Genomic DNA, 24,704 nt, shown 5'->3' on the forward strand with positions numbered 1-24,704 from the left:
AAAAACATCTGATAGTTTCCCAGAGACCTGCTCAAGTCTTATACCAATAAAAAATAAAAATAAAGGAGGCGGCTGAATTGAAGGAATGTATCTATTTAGTTCCCCATCCCTTCCTCCCTCTAAGGTAGAGATGCACTTAGGGCTGAATGCTGCTTGAGTCTCTTCCCACCACTCAAGATCTTCAGTGGCAGAGATGGGTGGGAGCAAGGCTAGGGGCTAGGCCAGCCAGTGAAAGCAACAGTGGACACTAAGCCAGCCAGGCTGCCAGGCTCAAAATTGTGTGGTGCGAAGGTCTATTGGGATGGTTACCCGGTGAACTCCAGTGCAAAAACTTGGAGGGCGTTATAAGTTTTAAAAAAAAAAATAGAAAAAGGAAATGCTGAAAACTAACGAGGGAGGATGAAGGGAAAGGATCAGTGAAGCTTAAGTTACTGAGTGATCCCACAAACAAAGCCTTTCAATAGACACAGGTGCAGCATGACTGATCCTAGACTGCTGCTTTAGTAAATTGGTTCCCCGCACCCTGCATGACATTGCCAACCAAAAGGGGACGGTGGGTTCCTCACTGCAAGGTACTTTTGCAACAGGTGCAGCTGCAGCCTCGAGAAGGGTCAGACTTTCCACAGTTCAACCACAGGTTCGTCCTGCTGTCACTTGAGTGACTTTCAGTTTGTTTAAAGAAGAGGAAGTCAGAAAGCAGAAATCCAGGAAGGAGTTGGCGAAGAGTTCTCCCCACCCTGCACTTGGAGAAAATCAGTGTTCCAGCGGCACTCTCTTCTCAGGAGAACTGGAATTTCCCTTGGTGCATGTCACTTTGGGAAATGATTTCTCTTCATCCCACAGCTCAGTTGATTACAGACAGATCAAGCCGACTCAGACACTTCCTGACAACTAGCAGCACCTCCCCCCCTAGTTATTCTTGCACCTTTAAAGGATTAAGTGTTCCCCTTTCTTTCCCCCATACAGCTGCCTTCTGACTAGTGGCAAGTCAAAAATCAGTGAGGCTGTTAAATGATGCTTTCACAGCACATTACCTCATTTACAGTTAAAAAGCTGTGGTTACACCAAGTCAAAAACTTTCAGCATAACCAACCCCTGATTTATTCTTTTTTTTTTTTTTTTTAATAAAATGGGGGACTAAAATTCATGGGAGTCTTGTCAAGACTCCAAGTGAGCATGTAGCAGAATTTATGGACTCGTCTTAAAAAGAAATCTGACTGTTGCCAACACAAAGCTACACATCCATCCCCTCGGTGCTCTGCTATCTTGACTGCCCTCTCTTATTTTGTAAACTGAAGTGGCAGATGTGGCATAAACTCCATTAAGACAGAAAGCGTAATAAACCGTAATGAATGATGTTACTTGGGACCGAGTGCAGCACATGTCTCCCTGATCAGGTGCACTATAAACCAGGTGAAGACAGGATGTCTCGCCTCTGCATGATACAACTGCATCATTTACAAACCCTAGTCACTTTCACCTCCCTCTGTCTGTATCTGAAGGACAGATTAAGAGAATTCACTGCACTGTGTATTTTGATTTTTTTTTTTTTTTATATATAAAAAACATGCTTCTCCGACAGTATTTATTACAAGGGCCCCCTTCACAAAAGAAATCGACTGGATCTCGGCTCAGAAGGTCCTTACGGGTTGGGTTTTTTTTGTGCATTGCGTTCAGTAAACGCTGCCATGGAAACTATTTCAGAAAAGGTTTTTTCTTGCTGTTTTAAGTGTCTAGATGAAAAACGATTACACTTAATTATGGGCTACTCACAGGATTGCTAGTCTACTTCTGTCACCATGCAGTCTGGAAGAGGTGAGGAAAAGCTGATCTCAAACACCGGTGGCTGGTACTATTTATACAGTAGTATAACCTTGTGTTTATTATAGTTTAACCCTTCTGTTCTCAATAGCTAGATTTTTAAACCATTACAACTTTTTATCCAATTTTAGCTTTTTATTCATATCTTTGTTTTTAAAACCTAGCCTTTAAATGATTTTTTTAAAATTATTATTATTATTATTATTAGCTAGTCCTTTGCTATTATGGCCCTAGTTAGATCCCTTCTGAGGAAGTGTTGCAGTTTAAGATCGCTCCCCTATTTCGGCCCACGGCCAACCCCCACCCCATCCCCATCTACCAGAGATGACCCCTGAAAAAGGAGGAAAGAGCCCCTTTTCCCAATCGCTGAGATCCCCTGGTTGCTTGTTTGAACTGATCTCGGCGGTCCCCCCCCACTTTAAATTTCAGGAGATGGGAGGGAAGTCATTTTATGTCCCACAATGCTCCTCCCTTCCTCCCTAACCCCCCATTAACAGGGCTCTGCAACACCTGTGGACGAGTTCCCAGTAACCCTCCCAGCACATACAGGAACCTGGAGGAGAGACGAGAGAGAGGGCACCAGTTAGTCGAGGTTACACACACACACACACACACACACACACACACACACACACACACACACACACACGTCAAATGAAGCCTTCTGAAAGCTTCAGAATAGCTGCTGTCATTATTACACACAAGTCTTATCTGCCCTGCTTTTCCTGGAAGACTCTGGCAATAGGAAAACTAGCAGGTTTTGCATGTGATGCAGAGGAGGAGGATATTTGTATCCAGGTTGGCTGAAACTTGTCATGATAACTCAAATGTCTAACCAACATGGTTAAAAATCCAACACCTCAGCTGGCGGGCAGACAGACCTCAAAAGCCACAACCTAGACAGCCAAGGAGCCCTCCAGTGAAATTAAGACAGAAGAGATTTGATAAGCCCTGATGTTTTGAAGGCAAACCACAAAGGGCCAATCAGGCTGACTTCATATTCCCCTGCTTTGGGGCATCAGATCAGCTTTGCAAACTTTCAATCTGCTGACTTTACTTGTCAAAACTCTCTGTTCCAGGTAAGAGGTTTTCTGGGGGAGGAGAAGAGAAATATTTAGGCCCAAGTTTTAAAGCTTGGGTGCATTATAAATGAGAGACCTGATTCTCAGCATCCAGAAATTTCCAGCTTCAATGGAAGCTAACAGTCCACAAGGATCAGGCCATTTTCATTTAAGTGACTAAAGTCAGGCTCCTAAATCTGTGTTTAACTTGACCTTTGGCTCTTTGCCCGCATGTTAAGGGTGGGCAAATAGATTGAGTGTCTGGGCTGCTGAGTCTTCCTGAGTGTGCTGCCTCAGGGCTTACTTCTACTTTTTTTTTTTTTTTTTTTTTTTTTTTTTTTTAAACACTTCACACCTGTTTTGCTCAAAGACCTCAGTACCTCTGAGAGGAAAGCTGAGGTAACTGTCCTCGTTTCACAGTGTGGAAACTTGAATCAGGAGTCCTGAATCCCATTCTGTCACTCAGACAACACTGCCGCTCCACACTTCCCGGACACTAAACATCTGGTTTGCTTCTCACCGGTTCTACTCTTCTGACTATTAGAAACTGACATTTTGCCCGAGGACCTTAATAATAATAATTGGAGATATATTTATCTCCTAGAACTGGAAGGGACCTTGAAAGGTCATCAAGTCCAGCCCCCTGCCTTCGCTAGCAGGACCAAGTACTGATTTTTGCCCCCCAGATTCCTAAGTAGCCCCCCCAAGGATTGAACTCACAACCGTGGGTTTAGCAGGCCAATGCTCAAACCATTGAGCTATCCCTCTACCCACATAAACCACCATAAGCTCCACCCTCTGCCCCAACAAGGGAAACATCTCGCTTCCACTACAGATGGAGAAACTGAGGTACAGAGAGGAAGTGACCTGTCCAAGGACACATTGTGTGAGCGGCAGACCCAGGGGACTGCCAGCTCCCAGCCCTGTGCTCCATACCCTTCACCCACCTGCCTTCCCACCTAATCTCTCTTCTCTCCATCATCATCTTCTCACCATGTTAACACCTGAGACCTATTTGCGGGGGGTGGGAAGAAAGAGGGGCAATGAGTGGTTTTAGCCCAGGAGAATGGGAGCTAAAAGTCTACGCCCACCACCACCACCACACTGGCTGATCCATCAGAACCAGCCACGGTCCCCCGTGTCCAAACTCACCTAGTTCGGTTTCTCTGCGTTGCCTAGACCCCATAGAACGCAGCTAGCCTCTCCTTCAGCAGAGGTGGGAACTGCTCCGAGAACTGCTGCCAGTTCTCCTCGCCAACTTGGTCTTTGAAGCCATGAAGAATCTGAGGAGGAAAAGTAGCGAGATGGGAGTGCCCAAGCTCGCGCGTGGACAGGGGAGGTGGAAATACAGGCGCGCGGCTATGCCTACAGCCCTGTTACTGCGAGAATCCTGGGAGTCAGAGGAAGACGAACAGCTCCCCCCACGCTCCGTGCGCTGCAGAGGGAAGAGGTGGACTCTTCCACTTGGGCGCTGCAGACGGGCCAGTGCTGCGATCCGCTGACACTAACCCAACAGCTGCAGGGATTCGTGCTGTTAAGGCCAAACAACAAATCCAGCCAACGCCGGCGCTTCCAAGCTCCAAGGGCTGCCTGATGGCCGCTGCAGCTGAACATGCTCAATAGGGGCCTGAAGCTGCCAGTGTTTAGTAATGCTTATCGCCTGCACAACCAAGACACGATGACGGTGGCACACCGCAGACGGAGGCCTCTGAGCGTTACAATACACACCAAGCCTCACCACCACCCTACAGGAGATGGGATCCCCAGTTTAGATGGGGAAACAGAGGCACAGAGGGCTGAAGTGGCAGAGCTGGAAAGACCCCATTCCCCGCCCAAAGCCATGAAAAGAACCCAGGAGTCCTGATCTTCCCCAACTCTAGCCATTGGACAGCACTCCCTCTCAGTCGGTGAATAAATGGTGCTAGAGACCAGGCCCATCAGCTCACCTGCTTGTGACAACAAGGAAGCCCCTCACCACTCGAAAGCTGAGAAAGAGCCGCTGCGCCCCCCCCCCCCCCCCACGGTATTGGTCTGCATAGTTGATCCATAATTGGACTGAGGGGTCAGCTGTGTGAGGTCTCTCTTGCCCCCCCCCACCCCCCCCCTTACGACGCGCGACTTACCTTATAAAACATGTCCCTCAGGTCATCCTTAGGGCTCACCCACGAAGCAACAGCGTCGCAGAAGAAAATAAAGTCCTGGAACAGGATAAAGGTGCTTGCGAAAGAGCCGACACAGACCCCAGTGCAGCGTGAATCAAGAGTCCCACGTTAAGGCCAGGCAGGACCTTTTGCTCCAGTCTGATTTCCTGCGGAACAGAGGCCAGGGAACCTCCCCCAGCAATTCCCGTAGCAGGCCCAGCGCTTCTGGATGAGCTACAGCAAATCTTCGCAGGGAGACTCTTTTTAAAGTGCTGCTCAACCTGAACAACAGTGGCACCAATTCCACTCCAATACCAACCTTGACTTGAAGACCGCGAATGATGGAAAATCCACCATGCCCCTAGGTAAGTTGCTCCAGTGGTTAATTACTCTATGGTTAAAAAAAATCGCCCCTATTTCTAGTCTGAATTTTTCTAGATGCAGCTTCCGGCCGTTGGCTCTTGTTATGCCTTTTCCCGCTAGATTAAAGAGCTGGGTTTATGGTGTGAAGCGACACCTGTCTCATATCACAAGCAAAGCAGGGTCAGGGCTTAACAAGGCAAATCCCAGGCTGTTGCAGGGAGAGGCACGAGTGGCTTGGGAGGGGGCACTCTTCCTCCCCCCCCCAACCCCCCCGTGTGACTCTGCAGGGCACTATGCTGCAGGGTCAGAGACTCAATAGGGGGCATACTCCCCTTGAAATCAGAACAGACCCCAATACCCCACTGCAGCACTAGGGGGCACAGTGCTATGGGGAGCGGGGTGGGTGACTCTGTCAGGCCCCCACTCCTGCAGTCAGTGCAGACACTAATGCTCCAGCGCAGTCCTGCAGCCATGGGGGTTGTGTGGAGGGAGATCCAGCTGGCCACCACACAGCCCTAGAGAATAGCTGAAGTGCTGTTACCTGCACGACTCCGCCGGGATTCACCCCGATCATCATGCAGATGCCACGGAAGGCAGAGTCCTTCTCTTCGTTATCACGGATATTCCGCAGAGACGTACACCTGGAAGGCAGAGCACACCCCACAATCAGTGCCGGAGGGGCTGGGCAGACAGCAGGGAGGGGGACTATTAGGCTGAACAGCTGCACATCCAGCAGTGCCAGTGCACTGGTGCAACCACAGCTAGGTAGATCAGCCCATGGCAGTTGAGCCCAAGAACCAGAGCTAAGTTACTCCCTAGTATAGCAGAATTAGGATCTGGGGATGCCTGGTGTTAGTGCAGAGACACCCTCATGCCAGTACTAGCGTCTCACCCTTCTGTCGATAGATGCTTGACAAACGGATCTCCCCCAGGCTCAATGGCAGTGTTGGGATTAGAACCCAAACGCCCAGTCCAGTATCTCTCCATTGGCCCATCCTGCCTCCTTCCCCTCTCAGCAACTCATCTGAGGTTTCAGATACTGCGATAACTCAGGGCCTTTTTTCCCTAGGTTGCTGAAAGTCGGCTCTGTGCTGGGGCGGGTGATAGTTCAGTGGTTTGATGGGGGAGGGATAGCTCAGTGGTTTGAGCATTGGCCTGCTAAACCCAGGGTTGTGAGTTCAATCCTTGAGGCCGCCATTTAGGGATCTGGGGCAAAAATCTGTCTGGGGCTCGGTCCTGCTTTGAGCAGGGGGTTGAACTAGATACCTCCTGAGGTCCCTTCCACCATGAAATTCTATGATTCTATATTTGGCCTCACTCGCCTGCTGAGGCCTGGTCTGAGCGACCGTTCATGTAGTTATGCTGAGCACTGGCATCCTTGTCAGCACACTGCAGCATTAATAGATTAAAAATCCACCGGGGTGGGGGGTAATTTTTAAACAGGACATTGAACTAGCTGGAGCCCAAACGGAACCAGTGCTGCACTGCAGATGAGGCAGAGCTTATCTCCAGAGAAATCGGAGTTGCAGGCTCCCTGGGGAAGGACTCGGTTGCTCCTGTTCCCAGCCTTTGTTTATGGAAACAAGCCCCCGGTTGTATTCCCTTTGCTCAGGGGACTAGTTTAGTCAGAGAAACGGGGGAAATCTGTGGTGGGCCCCCCCGGAAAGAAGCTTGCTCAGGTATGTAGAACCTCTCCTTGGTGTGGGATCGCGCATGGAGTTTCACCAAACCTTTCTGAGAAGCTGTTGTGTGCAAGGAGCACCTGATCCTGAGACTCAGGAAAGAGCACCACGGGGGGAGGGAAGGCCCCTGAAATTATTTCTAAAGACTGGCAAATCCCCCCCCGAGAAGATGGAGGTTGAAGCTCCATCCACACTGAGATACAGAGTCATGCAATACACAGCTCTCACAGATGGCAAGTAAGTGTCACACCCACACAGAGCAGGCCCAACTCTGGATACGTCAAATGCTTTGTCAGCTAGTTTCATGGCCCTGGTTGCTGTAGTATCTGAGAACCTCCGAATCCTCCTCATGCTTATCCTCACAACTGAGACAGGGCAGTGCCATTATCCAGACGGGGAAACTGAGGCAGAGACACTGCATGACTTGTCTAAGGTCAGAGGAAGTCAGTTGCAGAGCAGGGTCCTTGATTCAGGCCCAGTTGAATCCCCATTTCAAGCATAGACAGGCATGAGTGCTGCCCCAGTTCACTCAGCTCCATCCCACAGGCAGGGTCTCATCTGGAAGTCACCCAAAAAACCCCACTCCCACAACTGCACTGGGCAGCGTGGGCTTGGGGCTTTAGGATCCCAGAATGCACTGGTGCAAAGAGCTTGGCAGAAGAGCCTGGACCACTGGAAGCTTCTTGCCAAGATGTCCGTCAGGCCGTGCTGCCCCTTGGAACAGACCACCTCCTCCCAGGAAGCAGCCATGAACCCTTCAGCCAAACCCCTTTTCTCTATCAGACTATTTCCCCCGCTCCAACTGTGGTTTCACTAACCAGGGTCTGATAAACTGCTGTAGCATTGGCGCGACCTCTTGAGGGCAAACGTAACCCAGGCGTCCGATGGTGATGGCTGGAAGAGAGACAATCCCATGACGGATCTGAGCAGCGAGTACGTCCGGAGGATGCAGCACATGCCAAGAGAAGTAACTAAAGGACTGGGAGAGCGAAACGCCTTTCCCCTCTTGAGTGGCCAGGTCAAGTCCAGCCAAGATTAACAGCGAGCTGACAGGCCATTTGGTAGCACTGGTCCAGTTCCTCCATCCACTTTGCATGATCCTACAAGTAGCTGTCCTGTTTTGCTGACAGCCTCAGCAGTGAAACAGAGCTGGACGGCCAAAGACCAAACTCCCATCTTGGCCAGTGGATGCCCTCCAGGGCGGGGCGGATGCCCAGAGGCAGGAACTGGCGTTTGGGAAGCTTGCCCGGCTGCTGTCAGGACTGTACATGTAGATTTTGGCTGTCAACTGGCTTCTTTCACCAGGCTCAAGGTCCCTACCGCAGGGAAACCACCTGTAGGAAGTGGGTCTACCCCCTAAAAGGCCCAGGGACCAGCTGTTGCAGGGCAGAGCTCCTTTAAGAACAGGTGCTTGAGCGGGATTCTGGGCTAGGGGACAGGCCAGCAGCCCCACCCCCCATTTAAGGGTAGCAGCAGGGAGAGCAGCTCCTCCATATCCCCCCATTGACTCCCATTCAGGCACCTTTCCAGCCGATGGCACATCGGTGTCTCCCTGGCCAGACCCTGTTCCCACTGGCGTCCAAGCCAGTTTCACTCTTGGGAGCGGGATTCACTCCAGTCACTGCATCCCTCACATGCGCAGAGCCAGAGGTGGGGGGTGACATGCTAGGGGTCCCCAGCTCACCTGTGTTCTCCAGCAGCGTTTTGGGGGTGTTTGGCCGGTTGATAATCTCCACTAGGTTGTTCAGGACCATCTGGACGTACGGCTGCATTTCCGCCCCTGTCAGGAAGGAGAGTGCAGTCAGCTCCATCTTTGACGTGGCTCATTAAGCTTCCCCCTAGGGCAGATCTCAGCAAATGAATATTCATTCAGAGCCCCTCTGAGAGGCAGATCGGGATTAGTGCCACTGCAGATGGGGAAACTGAGGCACAGATAAGGAAATGTCCGAGATCAAACAGTGGCAGACTAGACAAGGCCTAGACTAGGAGTAGAACCCAGGAGCCCTGACTCCAGCCTCCCTCCCTAGGCTGCACACACAATGCCAGAGCCACCGACCCATTGCACGAGGTAGGATCTCCACTTCTTTGTGGTGCGGGGACAGATCTACCACCAAACGCCAGGGTTACTGTAACCGAAACAAGTGCGATGCAGCTCCCATCAGCGCCCCCGGGCTCACCAAGATCAGTGCAGCCCACCCAGCCCCAAACACGGCCGCTTCTAACTCCAAGGCACTCGGCAGCCCCTAGTGCTCACCACCTCTCCCCCGAAGATTTGTGCGGGTGCACTACCCTCTCGTCGGCAGGGAAGGATGCCGCGTGGTTGTCTCTAACAGCCCTGGCGTGGGAGGAGGAGAGCAGCAGAGGCCAGTGCCAGCCTGGCAGGTTCTTGGCACGCTTACCCATCTGCATGCAGATCTCCCCAATGGCCCAGGTAGCGTTATTGCACACCGAGATGAACTCCGGGTTCAGGTTGGTGCCCAGGATGGGCATGAACTCAGCTGAGCAGAGAGGAAGAGGAAGGACACAGGGTTAGCACTGCAGAGGTTGCAGGTGGGGCACATCCCATCTCAGGTGTTGTACCGTGTCTCCGCCCCACCCATCACCGTAGTATCTGGGCACTTTCTAGGTAAAGTCAATAACAGCAGCAAAGCCCTTGGTTGGCTTCATGGAGTCTCTGGCTCTTCTCAGGACCAGCACAGTATGAAGAGGCCTACAGGCGAGACAGTTCTTCCTTCACGTGGTACTGGCTGGAGGCCCTACCTGAGACTGGGGCCTCGGGGCGCCTGGAGCTGCCCAAATACAGAGTGAGATAGTCCCTGCCCCCCAAGAGCTCGCAGGCTGGACAAAGGAAAGGCTCCTCACCCCCATTTTACAGAAGGGAAAACTGAGGCCTGTAAGCTATTTAATGACTTGCCCGAAGTCATGCAGGGAACCTGTGCCGGAGCTGGGATTGAACCCAGCGTCTCCCATGTCCCAGCCCCACTCCCCTCTCTGCCGTTCACTCTGGATCAGACAGTATGAATACTTTGACGGTCATAGCAAGAGCTCTGCCTGAAAGACTTTTCCATCACTTCCAGAGGCAAGCGGGCCCCCGTGACCACAGCAGCAAAGTGAGGGATCGGCGCAGGGACCTACCAATACAGGGCTTGACGTGCATGAAGCAGGCTTTAGTGAGGTCTCCCAAGAGGGCGAATGAGCTCTGCCGAACCTCTGGCATGGTGTCCTGCACAGAGCAACAGCGAAGGGTTAGACTGGGAGAAAGTCAGCCACCCAGGGTCAGCTGTTAACCCAGGGTCCAGAGCCGGCTGACCTGCATGCACTGGAAGAGCAGCGTCATGATGTTGCTTCTGGCCACCAGCTGCTCCACGTGGCACCCTAAGCCCTCCGCCAAGCCGCTCAGCAGATCCAGGGCCACGATCATGAAGTCTTTGTCGGGGGCCTCATACTGGTCCGGTTGCTGATTGTACATCTGATCGGGAGATGGGTTAAAGGCCAAGTCTTTTACCACAGGGAACTCCCCACCCTCAAAACACCCTCAGCTCGGAGCCCTACATGCTGTGCTTGTGGCTACGGCACTGGATTCGTGCTCAACAGACCCAGATTGAATTCCCAGCTGAGCACGTCACTCCCCCTCCCAAGTCTCATCTGTAAATCGGGGAGAAACACGCGTCCTTTGTCTCGTCTATTTCAATCACAGGCCCTTTGGGACAGGCTCGGCTCTTAGTAGGTGTCCCAACAGCTCCCGACAACGGGGCGCCGCCTGCACCCAATAATATATAATATATGGAGATATACTTATCTCAATGAACTGGAAGGGACCCCGAAAGGTCACTGAGTCCAGCCCCCTGCCTTCACTAGCTGGACGAAGTACTGATTTTTGTTCTAGATCCCTAAGTGGCCCCCTCAAGGACTGAACTCACAACCCTGGGTTTAGCAGGCCAGTGCTCAAACCACTGAGCTATCCCTACCCAATGCTCGATGCTCCCAGGCACTAGTGCAAGACGAAGGACAACGGCCCAAGCTCCCTGTCTCACCTGCTGCAAGGAGTCCAGCACTTACCATGGCCTGCGCGAGCGTTTTCTGCACCAGCGTGACGCAGCGCTGGTAGACGGGTTCACAGTACGGGAGGAAGCCACTCTGGAGAGCGGTTGCTACAGACGACAAGCACTGGAGAGAGACACACGACACCTCAGAGAGGACGTTTAGAGGGGTCCATCAGACCCAACCCCTCCTTTTATCCTGATCTCACACAGGTCTGTATCCTTCCGATCCCACCTCTCCCCCTCCCCCGGCTAAGCCATCACACTACAACTCAGGCATCAGCTGCTGCTGAAGATGGGAGACCATGACACACAACCCTATCTCTCAGCATGCTCTCTCCCACCTGTTTCTCACAGTCACTCACTTCTAACAGAGGGAAGAGATCCTTGTCCTCATCCTTCAGTTCATTCCACTTCTGGATCAGAGGAGGCATCAGCTTCTGGATATACTCCTACAGGAGGGAGGCAGGAAAATAGACCAGTGTTATCATGAGGGGGGGGTTTACACTAGGTCTAGTATGAGTACTTTTATATACCCTCCCCATCCCCACAACACCATCTGATCTGAGTACATTGCACTCTGTAGGGCTGTGCTCCTGTCTGCATTTTATAGTTGGGGAACTGAGGCACAGAGAGGCTAAGTGACTTGCCCAAGATCTCATGGGGAGTCTGTGGCAGAGTTAGGAACCTAACCCAGGTCCCCACGCCCCAGGCTAGCGTGCTAACCACTGCACCATCCCTCTCCAGCACTCTCAAAGCCAAAAAACAGTCCCCACACTGCTTCAGGATTCGAATGTTCTTCCTTTATCACTGTTCCTCGGTGCGGAGCTGCGTGGCGAAGGCACCAAGGGAACCTGGTAACGCAGCCGCAGCGGCTGCTGACAAGGACGTGCTGCAGCAAGTGTGTAAGGGCAAGGAATGGAGGGGTCAGCAGACACCAGGGGAAAGCGGCCACGGTGCTTTATTACTGTCACGTTGTGCAGGGGGAAAGAGGCTGCAGCGGAGCGGTAGCCCCGGCGCACTGGCAGTCAGTCGGATGGAGGGTGTAGGCGGCACATACCGGCTGGTTTAGGTGGTGCCCCACGGAATCGGCGAGGGTGCCAATTGCATCATACAGGATCAGCAGGTTCTTGTGCTGGTATTTCCCAAAGGCAAAGACCAGGGTGTCCAGGATGAAGCTGAGGTAAGGGACAAGCTCCGTGCAAGCCTCCTCCTCTAGAGTTGCAAAGGCGCTGGGAAGGGGGGGTAGGGGGTGGGCAAAAACAACAAACAGCATTAGCCCAAACAAAGAGAACCTGACAGGTCCCAGGAAGCAGCACGAAGCCAGCAGCAGACTCAGCACAGGGCAGCCAGATAAGTCCAATTCAGAAAGCAGATGAAACCCACTTTGTTTTCCCTCTTGTAATAAAACAACCCATGAAGCAGCTCATACGAGCCCCATGAGCTGGCTCCCCACAACCCACGATACCCACCCCAACTGCTGGCTTTGACCAGAAGCACCAGGCCATCTCCCCACCCCATGGTAATTCTCCGGATCAGAACATCAATAAACACAGTCAGTCACAGTTAAGATCAAACTTCAAGTTCCTCATCACGTCCAGAGAAAAGCATCGCGGGAGATGGGGAAGATCCAGCTTGAGCAGCGACTATGTCTCAAGCCAGGCCTCACATCCAGGACCAGTCTAGGCAGACCGTGGATGTTAGGGAGGATGGTTCAATGAGAGACGGTTACTGCTCTCCTCAGTTCACCTGCTATAGCAGCGACACAGGCACCAATGGCTGGTACTGGGAAGCTGACGCTAGCCCCAGATCGTAGCCAGGGTGACTACAGATGCTGGGGAGGAAGAGTGGCTTGCGTGGCCACTGGCAAACCTTTGCCGATATCCCAGGGGCACCATAAGGGTGCGTGATTCAGGATTAAAGAGGCTGGGGACTGCAGCTGTGGAAGGGGAAATCTGATCACAGGACTGTCTTTAGCATGGGAAAACCTCTCGGCACTGGTCTGCAACTGCTTTGATTCCCACGCCCCAACACCGCCCCATACTCCCAAGTACCTGCAGGCTGCCTCCTGCACCCTCTTGTTGCTGTCGAGGATGCGTTTGAGCAGCTCCGTCATCAGCGGCTTGAGGTGCATGTCGGGGGGCTGGCTCACCACCCAGTGGGCATAGCGGCTGAGGGTCCAGCAGGCGATGGAGCGCACCAGGGCCTTCTTGTCCGACAGGCACTGGATGAGGTGCGGGATGAGCTCGGGGAGGTAGGGCACCATGCCCTGCATGCAGCCTGATAGAGGGGGTAGAAGGGATGCTCCTCTAGTCTGTTGGACTGTTCAGCCATGGCTCCCTCTAGCAATGCTCCTAGGTACTGCTGGGCCTAGCCCCGCAGTTAGAGCCAGGACAATTACTACCTCTGATCCCCATCCCACAGGGGTCTCTGGGGAGGATCAGCTGCTGGGACAATCCTCTTAGCCTTTTTCTTTTTAAAATAAACCAATCATGTGCCACAAGTTCCTCAGTCCCAAAGCACCTGAGGCAGGTGGCAGGAAATACCAGCGCTAGTGGATTTGGGCACAGGCCAGGGTTCAGTTACAAGCTCCAGAAACCTCTGGAACTCATTGCCACAGGATGCCACTGAAGCCAAGAACCTAGCAAGAGTCAAAGAGGGGTTGGATGTTTCTATGGATAACAAGGATAGCCAGAGCAGTCACTAAAAGCACTGGAAGGACACAAAGCCTCACGCTTTGTGGTTTAAGTTCATCTGATAATAAGGGGTCATGAGACCTCCAGTGGGGGGAATTACCCCACATCTGCTCCTGCAGGGCTCTTATGCCCCCACCCTGTACAGCACTGCACACTAGACCAGTTATGTTGCCTCCCCACCACCAAGCATCGATGTGGATGTGATCCACTGCTGCAGCTCCCACGCACGGCACTTGCCTTCAGCGATGGCCCCCAGGACTAGAATCCCAGACTCTTTGATGACCCACTCGGGGTGGAAGAGCAGCCCCTTGAGCAGCGGGAGGAGGTGCGGGAGGAGCTCATCTCGGAACACGTTGGCCAGAACGTCCAGGGCCGCAGCTGAACACTTCCCTGTGGGGAGGGAGATATGTTCATTATTTATATTATGGCAGAGCCAAGAGGCCCCGACCCCAACTCGGGGCCCTGCTGCGCCAGGTGCTGCACACACAATCCAGACTATCCCCAGCAGGCAGCACTTAGGACACCTGGCTTTTCCAGGCAGGGCGAGGACGTTGCCACACTATGGCCGATGCTTTGCTTAGGTGTCACCCGACCATCCCCTAAAGTTACATCGACAACGCTCTGCCCAAACCAGACCTTGGCGCGAGCCCGGCCCCTCCCGACCTACTCAGGTTCCAGTCCGACAGCGTGTCGTCATCGTCATCCTCATCCTCCCCGTCCTCGTCATCCTGCGTCCGGTCTTCCTCGTGCTGCAGGGTGACGGTGCGCGACTTGTGGAAGCGGGGCTTGATGTCCTGCTCACTGTCCGGGATGGCCTCGTCCTCTTCCACATCACCCTGGGGTGACAGAGAGCGGTTCGGATACAGCAGACAACCGTAAGACAGTTCTCAGCGTGGGGCACTCTGGAGAGCAGCTGCTAGCGACCCTCTGCCCTTCCCCTTAAACAAGAACCACAGTCGGACTCCAACAGGCGTCTGGGAGTCCAGCTACATCGCAGCTGGAGCTGTAATTTCCAGCCCGGAGAGACGTACCTGTGCTAGCTCTGATCAGGCTAGAGCACTTCAGATAGCAGCACAGTCCCAGCGGTTCAGGCGAAGCACCCCGAGCACGATTCTGTCCGAGACCCCGGGTACATACTCAGCCGGCGAGCCCACCGTGACTACATGTCTGTCTTTAGTGTGCTAATCTGACAGGAGCAAGCGCGAGTGCATCTCCCCGAGCTGGAAATGCCATGTCCCGCTGCAGTACAGCCGTACCCAAAGACACACAGCCTGGGAATTCACATACACCCCCACCGCACGGCTTGTGCCGCCATGTTCCTTAAGTGCTATGGAGAAATTTCAGGAGCAACTCAGGTGCTCACCTGCCTTTGAAATTCACCCCGGTGGCTTCGCAGCACGCTGCTCAGGCCCTCATGCCACATGCATCTGCTCTGCGTATTAAGCTTCTGTCAAACTCTCTCTCTCTCTAGAGGGAAGGCACTGGCACCCAACCAAGAAAGCACCCTCTGCCCTGCTGTTGAGAAGTGGAGGGTTCAGCCACCGTCAAGACAATCCCCAGCACGTCTCATTGGTAGATCTCAAAGCATTGCGGTATAATTATCCCATTTTACAAGGGGGGAAACTGAGGCACAGAGAAGGAAGTGACTTGCCCCAGGTCACCCAACGCACCAGTGGTGGAACTGGGAATCGATTTCAGCTCTCCCAAGTTCCAGTTCCCTGTGCTACCTTCCACTAGAGGGGTTGTAGGGTCAAGTCTCTGGGTTCTTACAGGCGCAGTTTTGCAGAGATCTCGTAGCAGTATGGGACACACGGCCCCTGCTAAGGTCACGCCTGTACCTAACACGCTCCTGTTTTAGATCCCGGTCACGCCTCCTTGGATCAGACAGTATGAATACAACCACCATCATTGTCGTCAGGTTGGAAATTATGCATCACTTCCAGGAGGTCATGAACCGGTACCTCTCCCTCACCTGAACCTATGACTGACAACATTGCTAGAGGTCCTTTTCCTCATTAGGTGTATTACAGTAGTGACCCAGGAGCAAGGCATCGTTTTGAAGACACAGTGCCTGCCCCAGATAACTTTCACACGAAACACAAAGCACTATTCCCACTGCACAGATGGGGAAACTGAGGTGTACGGAGATTAAGTGACATGCCCAAGGTCACACTGGGTGAGTCTGTGGCAGAGCCGAGACCAGAACCCTGGTCCCAGTGCAGCATCTTACCTGCCAGCCCATCCTCCCTCTAGGAAGGATCCCATGAAACAGGGAGCTTCACTGCCAGCAATTCACAGACGGCTGCAAGGCTCCCCTTTCGATGAGCATACACCATGTGGCCCCGGACATGACAGTCCTGGAGACTGATGCCCTCTGCCCAGGGTACAGCAAGCCACACTTCACTCCTAACACCCACCTCACCGTGCCTCAGTAGCTGGATCTCAGTCTGGCCCACTCCTGACCGGGCCACAAGAGGGGGTTAACTAGTGCCAATGGAGCGGGGAGGTGCGTGACTTGAGGTGAAAATGAGTCCCAGGAGGAGACTGAGACCTGGTAACTAGCTTTATTCAGGCTACCCAACGGCTACGGCATCCAGTAACTCGGGTACTAATATTATATATATTACGGTAGCACTTAAGAGCCCCACTCATGGACCAGGATCTCATTGTGCTGGGTGGTGTGCAAACTGACCAAGGAGACAGTCCCCGCCCCACGGAGCTCTCAACCCAAGTTAAGTAATGCTGAACGCTTTGCTACACTGCAAACACAAATGTCTTAATAAATCAATACATAAGGACATCAGAACGACTGTACTGGGTCAGACCAAAGATCCATCCAGCCCAGTATCCTCTCCGCCGACAGTGGCCACTGGCAGGTGCCCCAGAGGGAGTGAACCTAACAGGTAATGATCAAGTGATCTCTCTCCTGCCATCCATCTCCACCCTCTGACAAACAGAGGCTAGGGACACCATTCCTTACCCAGCCTGGCTAACAGCCATTAACGGACGTAACCTCCATGAATTTATCCAGGTCTCTTTTAAACGCTGTTATCGTCCTAGTCTTCACAACCTCCTCAAGCAAGGAGTTCCACAAGTTGACTGTGCGTTGCGTGAAGAAGAACTTCTTTTTATTTGTTTTAAACCTGCTGCCTATTAATTTCATTTGGTGACCCCCTAGTTCTTGTATTATGGGAATAAGTAAATAACTTCTCCTTATCCACTTTCTCCACATCACTCATGATTTTATATACCTCTATCATATCCCTCCTTAGTCTCCTCTTTTCCAAGCTGAAGAGTTCTAGCCTCTTGAATCTCTCCTCGAATGGGACCCTCTCCAAACCCCTAATCATTTTAGTTGCACTTTTCTGAACCTTTTCTAGTGCCAGTATAATACGGCTGGTAGGCAGCACATTAAAACAGACAGAGATTCTCTTTTGATTTGCAAACAATGATCTAGGTAACTTGGAGGCAGATACAGCTCCCTGCCCTTTGAAGGGATAATTTGAGAAGAGAATTTCACACACGGCAGGTTTCAGATTATCATATTTAGCAAGCATTAGTCCCATTTTACAGCCAGGAAGGACTAAGGCAAAGAGAAAGGAAGGAACATGGCCGAGGCCACAGGAGGAATCAGTGTCAGAGCTGGGATCCTGGCTGTCCCAAGTGCACCCCCTACCCCTTTGCATTGACAGACACGTACCTTTAGCAATATGATATCGATTTCAGAGTATTTCATTCCATTCACCAAGATCGGAATCAATCTGTCAAGAGGAGGGGGAATAAGGGTGGATTCAAAAATCAGGGTCTGAGCAGAGGGAGGTGAAATCAGAGTGAGGCAAGTGCCTATAACCAGCCAGAACTAGAGAACAAAGGGGACAACTGAGCGAGTTGTTGTGTGTTCTAAATGTCTTCAATTGTTCGGTTATTGAAACCACTTGCAACGAGCCAAGAGCTTCAGGCTGAATCTGCTTGTGCAGAGGCCTCTGAGCCACCAGCTGGACAGACTCTTCCACTGACCTTCCAGGGGTTACGACTCCAGAGCTGTGTCTCTCAAGAGCATGGATTTTTCACACTCGAGAGACGCAGCCATGCCAAAGTAGGTTTCCAGCCTAGATCAGCCCTGAGCAATAACCAATATCCAACCCCCCTGTTCAGGCTTATCCAATACTTGGAGCTATGCAGTCAGCTCTCAATGGGTTCTGCTCATTTTACAGACCAGCAAACAGAAGCAGCTAGCCCTTGCTGAAAACCAGTGGCAGAGCAGAAAAGAAGCCAGGAGTCCTGACTCCCAGCCCTCACCACGCTAACCACTCAACCACACTCCCTCCCCAGAGCTAGAGATGGAATCCAGGAGTCCTGACTCCAAGCTCCCAATGCACTAGCCCAGTGGTCCCCAACCTTTTCATCCAGAGGCATCGCTGCCGAAATGCTGAATTTTGGCAGATGCTCGACCGCCGCCATGGCACCCGCACTCACCATGTTGGGGACCCCTGCACTAGCCCATAAATCCCATCTTCAATTATTTAGTTAAAAAAACAAACCCTCTTTGCACTAACGTTCCTTCTTTTAAAATAGAAGAAGAAAGCGAATTTTATGGTGTCTGCACATTGCATGGAACCCAGGCGTCCTGACTTCCAGTCCCCTGGTCTAAACCTCTAGGTCACCCCCCGAGATGGGAATAAAACCCAGAAGTCCTGACTCCTAGCCCTCTGCTCAGTCCATCGCCCCTAACCGGGGATCCTTAGCAAGGCTGCTCATCAGTGTAAGCCCAGGGTGTGGGTGAAGGCACAGATCAGGCACTGAACAGCACCAGAGCACTCAGTCCTTTGAGTGGATTAATTACCTGCCTCCGAGAGCTCTCAACGCCCCCCCCTCAAGTAAAAGGACTTTACTAACCTCGTACGGGTGAAGCAATAAGCCAATGAGACACATGCAAACCCAGCTAAGACCCAGACGAGCCATGGTCAGCTTGACAGCTGGTTCTATTTCCGGTCTGGCGAGCTCACATGCTCCACCGCTTACAGTAAGAGCGGCAGCAAAGGTGAAGTTGAACTGGCAGCAGGAAGGGATGTGGGCCTGGCCTTAATCTGACCACCTGTGTCACAGGCCGGAGCACATCACCCAGCTATCCCCGTACTTAGCCCAATCTCCAGCTCCAACCTCGAGACCCTCAAATATCAGCAGGGGAGCAAACACCCTCAAAAGCAACAGTATTTGCCTGTCCTTCCCTACTGTGCCTCCAGGGTTGCTTAGCCCAGCTCTCTGAACCAGTCGCCCCTTACTGGCTGCAGCGGCAGCCCCAACAGGCTTCCTGACTCTTCCCTGGCTTGTACAGAAGCAAGGCTACTCACTGCACTAGATGCGAGGACAGCACCTCTTTGCAGATGGGCTGCTCGGCTAGCGTCAGCCAGAACTCGCAGGCTTCCAAGGCCACGTTCTCGTCGTTGTCCTGGGTCCTCTGCAGCATGTACTGGGGAGAAGAGCAGCGCCGATAGAACGCCAGCTTCAGGGCAGGCCCGTGGCGCAGCAGCTACCAGTTCAGTTCCCCTGCCCGCGCTTTGTTTCGCCCGCCGTGCAAGAAGAACCTCATGCACTTGGCTCCAATAACCCAACCAGCCTGAAGATGGAGCTTGATACGTGTTGGAATGTTATTTGCCATGACCACCCGGGGGTGGCCTGCGGTAGCAGGAGGCTATAGTCAATGACCCAGGAGGTCCCCGACAGTCCTACATGCTGAAATGCCAGGAGGCGGACCAACCTGGCCGATCCCAACCTATGCGGGACTCAGCATGTTTCACCCTGAGTCACCATGAAACCTGATGCTCGGGGGCACAATCTATGGGGCATTAACCAACACCCCAAAGCTCTGTAATCAAGCCAGCATCACATCTCCGGGTAGGGGCAGTCACCTGGGTCCTGACCGAATGCCAATTGGGGGGAACTGCCTTTAAAACACAGGTGTGAAATTGGATGCTGTTGACCCTTGGCAAACCGACAGCCTAATGCAGCGGCTCTCAAACTTTTTTACTGGTGACCCCTTTCACATCGCAAGACTCTGAGTGCGACCTTCCCTTATAAATTAAACACACTTTTAAAAAATATATTTAACACCATTATAAATGCTGGAGGCAAAGCGGGGTTTGGGGTGGAGGCTGACAGCTCGCAACCCCCACATGTAATAACCTCACAACCCCCTGAGCGTTCCCGACCCCCAGTGTGAGAACCCCTGGCCTAATGCATCAAGCACGAGAGCATGAAGAGGGTGTGATCCCTACCTCAGAGGTTATACCAGGGAAGCCCAGCTTCCTGGACTCATCTGGGCACAAGAGCAAACCCAGGTCGCTCGCATCGACCTGAGAATCTGGTTACCATGTAAGCCAGTTTACTAGCAGGTCTGTTGCTCCTTCTCCCCACCCATGCTTGGGCCAGTTTTACATTAACACCCCCCAAGCCTGGAGGCCATTAACTGCTGATTTGACCCACAGCATCCCCAGAAAGCCCATTCTGCCACAGAAGAGCCTGCGGGATCCCGCTCTGGGACTCACCTGAATGATACTGTGCATGTGAGGGATAAGACGATCGATCCGGACCTCTAGCAGCATCACCAGCGCTCGGCAGACGTTCTTCCGAACCTCAGGGTCTTCATCCACCGCCAGAGCGAACAAGTGCTACGGGGAAAGGGGGAGCTGAGACTCAGCGACACCTAGGGTCCTTAACGCAGGAATTCCCTTGCTGACGTCCATGGCACGGAATAGAGAGGCCTAGCCAGTCCCTAGGCTGCCGCCGGACAGGGCCGGAGCAGGCTTGGTTTTCAAACAGCGAGGTTCTGGTTTAACTTGGGTGGGGGAGGGATTCCTACACACTACAGAGCCTGCGAAAAGCCAGGGGAGAATTCCAGTGCACTGGGCTGTTTTGCGCAGGCCTGCACAGAGGCAGACCTGTAGTACATGATGCTACAGATATATTCAGGACTGCACAGCACAAACCAGAAGTCCGGGGGAGGGGGTTTAAAACGGATGCATGAGTCGGAGGCTAACATAGGAGGGAGACACGAGGTGGTGTTTGTACAAAGGAGCCAGACAGAGCTTGTGAATATTTGTCTTGTGGTTGCCCTGTCACGGAGCAGGGCTCCATGGTTCTAGGCACGGATACAATAATGGTCCCTACGCACCACATGGCAGACTGCGCGGCTCAGGGGATAGCACTCAGGATCAGGAGGCAGGAGACCCAGGTTCTATTCCTGGCTCTGCTGGGTGACTTATGCAAGTCATTTCACCTCCGTGACTCAATTTCCCCAACTGTAAAATCTCTTTCATAAAGTGCTTTGAGCTCTACAGCTGGGTGTTATCACCACACTTCAGAGCAGCTGGTGTTTTCTGGGATCACAGGCTGTGGTGCACTCAGGGAGGCCTGCATACCACTGCCTTATGGGAGAGCTGAGCACACCAGCAGCATTAGGGTGGGCATGTCTGTTTAAGACCACCCAGGCACAGTGCTGCACATGGGTCTGGCCTGGCAGCGAGAGTGGGTTGAAATGGCTCCTCACCTCGATGAAGGTGTCGATGTTATCCATCAGCGCCTGAGCTCGATCCATGATGAACTGATTCACACAGGCGATGGCGTGGGACCTGATCAAGGGAGGGAAAAAAGATAGTGGGTCACAGAGATATTCCAGGTGGTCACCCTGCCACCCTTGTGAAACAGACATTGGGAGGCAGTGTGGCCCCAGTGGATAGACCTGGGTTCTATTCCTGGCTCTGCTGGCTGGATGACATTGGGCAAGTCACTTTTCCTGGTGCCTCAGTTTCTTCACCTGTAAAATGGGGACAATGGGATGAACCTCCTTTGGAAAGTATTTTGAGATCTAAGATGAAAAGCGTTACATGAAAGCTAGGGACTGTTACCGGGGTAGTGAGCTCTGCTTCCATGCACAAAGGAGGTGTATGTCACTGCTCAAACAGCAGCCCAGGTCTAGTCATTTCAGGGCCTAACCTTCGATCTTCCCATGGGTGGGGATGTCAGTGGGACCAGTACAGAGCTCTGATCTCAAGAGCTCTCAGCTGTTCAGTGGGCTGCATGCAGGCCCAGCTCAGCCCTTCAGCCTGTGCAGATGATGGAACCCAGTGGCATGTAGTTCCAAGAGAGCCCCATCCTGCTGGAGAGCCTGTAGAAACCAGGGTGCCCCATCTAGACATACTGGCGGGGGGGGGGGGTTGCCCTGAGGTTCCTGGGAGAAGTTCTCCTCCTCCACTGTGGTGCTGAGGGGAAGTTGGTTCTTTCACCCCAGGAGGGACAGCATGGAGATCAAGAGGAAGGATGTGGAGTGGTTAGGGTATTACTTAGAATTCGAAGATACAGGTTCATTCCTTTGCCCTGCCACCTACGCCCTGTGTGACCTTGGGCAAGTCACTTAGCCCAGCCCTGCCTCACAGGGGAGTGATGAGGATTAATATATAAAAGATGGTGAATGCTCAGCTATTGTCGTGATGGGGGCCTGACAAGATAAATCATACAGGAGAGGTGTTACTTTAATCTCATTCAGAGCAAAATGCAGCATAATGTTGTGTAACAGGACTGCTGTTCTAACTGGCAACTTGTGCAGAATTTTCACTGCTCCTTCTGGGTCAGTTGTTGAACACTGTTCAGCTTTCTGATAAGCATGAGGCCATGCATTCTGCTCATCAAGAGATGGGCGGGGCGAGGGGGAGAGAAGAGAGATCCTCCACTTGGAAGCTCATTGGCATCCTGCCAGCGATCGTGGTCCTGGCTCTGGTACCAGCCCAGAGACATCCCCCAAAGCAGAACGCGAATGCACTCAGGAAGGGGAAGTGAGATGTTACGAAGGGGTGGGCTCCATTGAGGTTTCATACACGCACGCCCAACCTGTACCCCAGCACTACAGTGAAGGGGGCAGCGCTCCCCGCGCCGCCAGGCAAGCTAATACGCACCTGATCTTGGGACTGCAGTGCTTGAAGAACTGAAGGAACTTGGGAATCATGATGTTCAGGGGTCGATTCAGAGCATCGCTGTCCAGGAGTTCGGAAGAATCCTCACAGATCTTCTGCAAGGCACCGAAGGCCCCCTAAACACAACAGACTCGTCAGCTCACTCACAGAGAGATTTGGCTAAGGTCCCACAAGGAGTCTGTGGAGGAGCTGAGATTAGCACCCAGATCTTCAGATCCCAGACCAACGCCGCACTCCAAGGCACAACGCTGGCAGCTGACCACAGAGCGAAAGGGAAGATTGACGTCTGTATGGGTGCTCAGGAGAACAACGCAAAAATAGCATTGTACGGACACACGCAGGTGAAATCTAAACTCAACCCACGAGTGTTTACAAAGAAGGGATGGAAAATGTTGCCTGGCGGCTTATGTACTGCTGAGAGCACTCCCACACCCAAGCACAGTGGTTACCACTGAAGTTATGGTGATAACTATAGCTATGTAGAAGGCAACGCTATCACCACCACCAAACTCGAGGAAGGCAGTGTGGTCTAGAGGGTACGTCACTGGACCACCTGCTGCCTGACCTTGGGCTTCCCACTCTGTGCCTCAGTTTCCCCCACTCACCCTCTTTCATCTATTTAGACTGTAAACTCTTAGGGGAGTGATGATCCCTGTTCCAAACAACTTCAGCTGGAAACAAATTGGGATTTCACTGTAACCAGACAGTAACTGGATGCAAGGGCGCTCCGCTGCAGGATGCAGGAACGTACTTATAAGGAGCTGCCAAGATTTGGCCTTATCTGCATCTCTGCTTTGCACAGAATCCAAGCTCTGCCCCACCCCACTGGAGAGTTTCACAGCCAAACCCAGGCACTGCTGTCCCCACATCTTCAGTCTCTGACTAAACAACAGTAGCACTGATGGCGTTGTCTCAACCCCTCTCCCAATCACTTCGGGAAGGTATTTCATTTCAAAGGCCAGACAAGGCAATTCAAATGCTATTAAGCAAGGACAGTCTAAGCCCTTGTCTATGCGGGGAAATGGAGTGGAACAGCCATAGCAGCAGAGCTAACATGAGTGCTGGGAGGAGTTCTGTCCCCTTCCTGTTCTCTTTATGACCCCCATCCCGACTCCAAGATGGAAGGATCGAGAGAGAGTGAGTGAGTGTGTGCGCGCGCACGCAATTTTCCCTGTGCCCCTCCTTGAGAGGGCCTCCAAACTAAATGGCATTGCAACCTGGTGCCCAGACCCTCTGTGACTGGTCACAGCGCCACCTACTCAAGTTTGACCCAGCCGTCCTCCATTATGGCCGAGGGGCAGCTGGGCCAAACCCGGAGTGGGGAGCTGGGTCCATCCCCCTGCGTAGGAGCCGCCACTAAGAGGTGAGCTTGCTCTCCAGCCTCCCCACCCCAAGTGGCTTTTTCTGGAAGAGTGGGGGCCCCCTCCGCTTTCAGATTTTGCCCCAGGCCCTGAAAAATGCCTGAGCAGCCCTGTGAAGGACAGTACTTTACCCTACCCGTGTTTTCCATCTGAGGAATTCCAAGTGCACTCCCCTCACAGAACCCCTGTTGAGGTATTTACCTTGTCTGTCAGTGATGTTAGTGAAACATGAGATGCTGGGGGGGAAGGGGAGGGGGCCCTGTCGGAAGTGGGGATCACATTGGGGACAACGAGATCTAAAAGTATGAACATCTACTGTCTGAGCTAGAAGACCCACGTTTGTCAGCTCAAAAGCTATACAGACTCATGAACTATGTACTCTGGTTCAATCCGACAGCTAGAGAACCATACTCCACAAGTGTGGGTTACATTAGGAAAGCAGACCCATTTTACAGATGGGAAACTGAGGGACGATACCATAAGACAGAAACATGGACATTTATCCCTACAGGAACCAGACTGAGATTTGATAACTCAGTTCACTTCAGGGCCACCCAGCTGGGTTGGATTTGA

At 52.5% G+C, this 24,704-nt stretch overlaps 1 protein-coding gene and 1 non-coding gene across 3 annotated transcripts in view; both read right to left on the reverse strand.

The window, feature by feature from the left end:
• Positions 1-356: 356 nt before the first annotated feature.
• Positions 357-24,704, reverse strand: part of TNPO2 (transportin 2) — a 29,859-nt gene continuing 5,511 nt past the window's right edge. For both annotated transcript variants that reach the window (XM_050925072.1, XM_050925071.1), the window contains exons 6-25: positions 22,753-22,886; positions 21,351-21,432; positions 20,350-20,472; positions 19,156-19,274; positions 17,505-17,565; positions 14,472-14,640; positions 14,042-14,194; positions 13,163-13,388; positions 12,169-12,340; positions 11,474-11,560; positions 11,128-11,235; positions 10,379-10,537; positions 10,204-10,291; positions 9,468-9,566; positions 8,753-8,848; positions 7,887-7,962; positions 5,928-6,027; positions 5,006-5,080; positions 4,035-4,165; positions 357-2,374 (exon numbers count right to left, since the gene is read on the reverse strand). In XM_050925072.1, the coding sequence (XP_050781029.1) occupies positions 4,058-4,165; positions 5,006-5,080; positions 5,928-6,027; positions 7,887-7,962; positions 8,753-8,848; positions 9,468-9,566; positions 10,204-10,291; positions 10,379-10,537; positions 11,128-11,235; positions 11,474-11,560; positions 12,169-12,340; positions 13,163-13,388; positions 14,042-14,194; positions 14,472-14,640; positions 17,505-17,565; positions 19,156-19,274; positions 20,350-20,472; positions 21,351-21,432; positions 22,753-22,886 (2,235 nt within the window). In that variant the 3' untranslated portion in view covers positions 357-2,374; positions 4,035-4,057. The remainder of the gene's footprint in view (positions 2,375-4,034; positions 4,166-5,005; positions 5,081-5,927; positions 6,028-7,886; positions 7,963-8,752; positions 8,849-9,467; positions 9,567-10,203; positions 10,292-10,378; positions 10,538-11,127; positions 11,236-11,473; positions 11,561-12,168; positions 12,341-13,162; positions 13,389-14,041; positions 14,195-14,471; positions 14,641-17,504; positions 17,566-19,155; positions 19,275-20,349; positions 20,473-21,350; positions 21,433-22,752; positions 22,887-24,704) is intronic.
• Positions 15,680-15,747, reverse strand: LOC127035792 (small nucleolar RNA SNORD41). Its single transcript, XR_007769950.1, has one exon. It is a non-coding gene; the product is annotated as a small nucleolar RNA SNORD41 (small nucleolar RNA).

The sequence above is a fragment of the Gopherus flavomarginatus genome, chromosome 16 (assembly GCF_025201925.1).
Source record: "Gopherus flavomarginatus isolate rGopFla2 chromosome 16, rGopFla2.mat.asm, whole genome shotgun sequence".
Taxonomy (NCBI): Eukaryota; Metazoa; Chordata; order Testudines; family Testudinidae; genus Gopherus; species Gopherus flavomarginatus.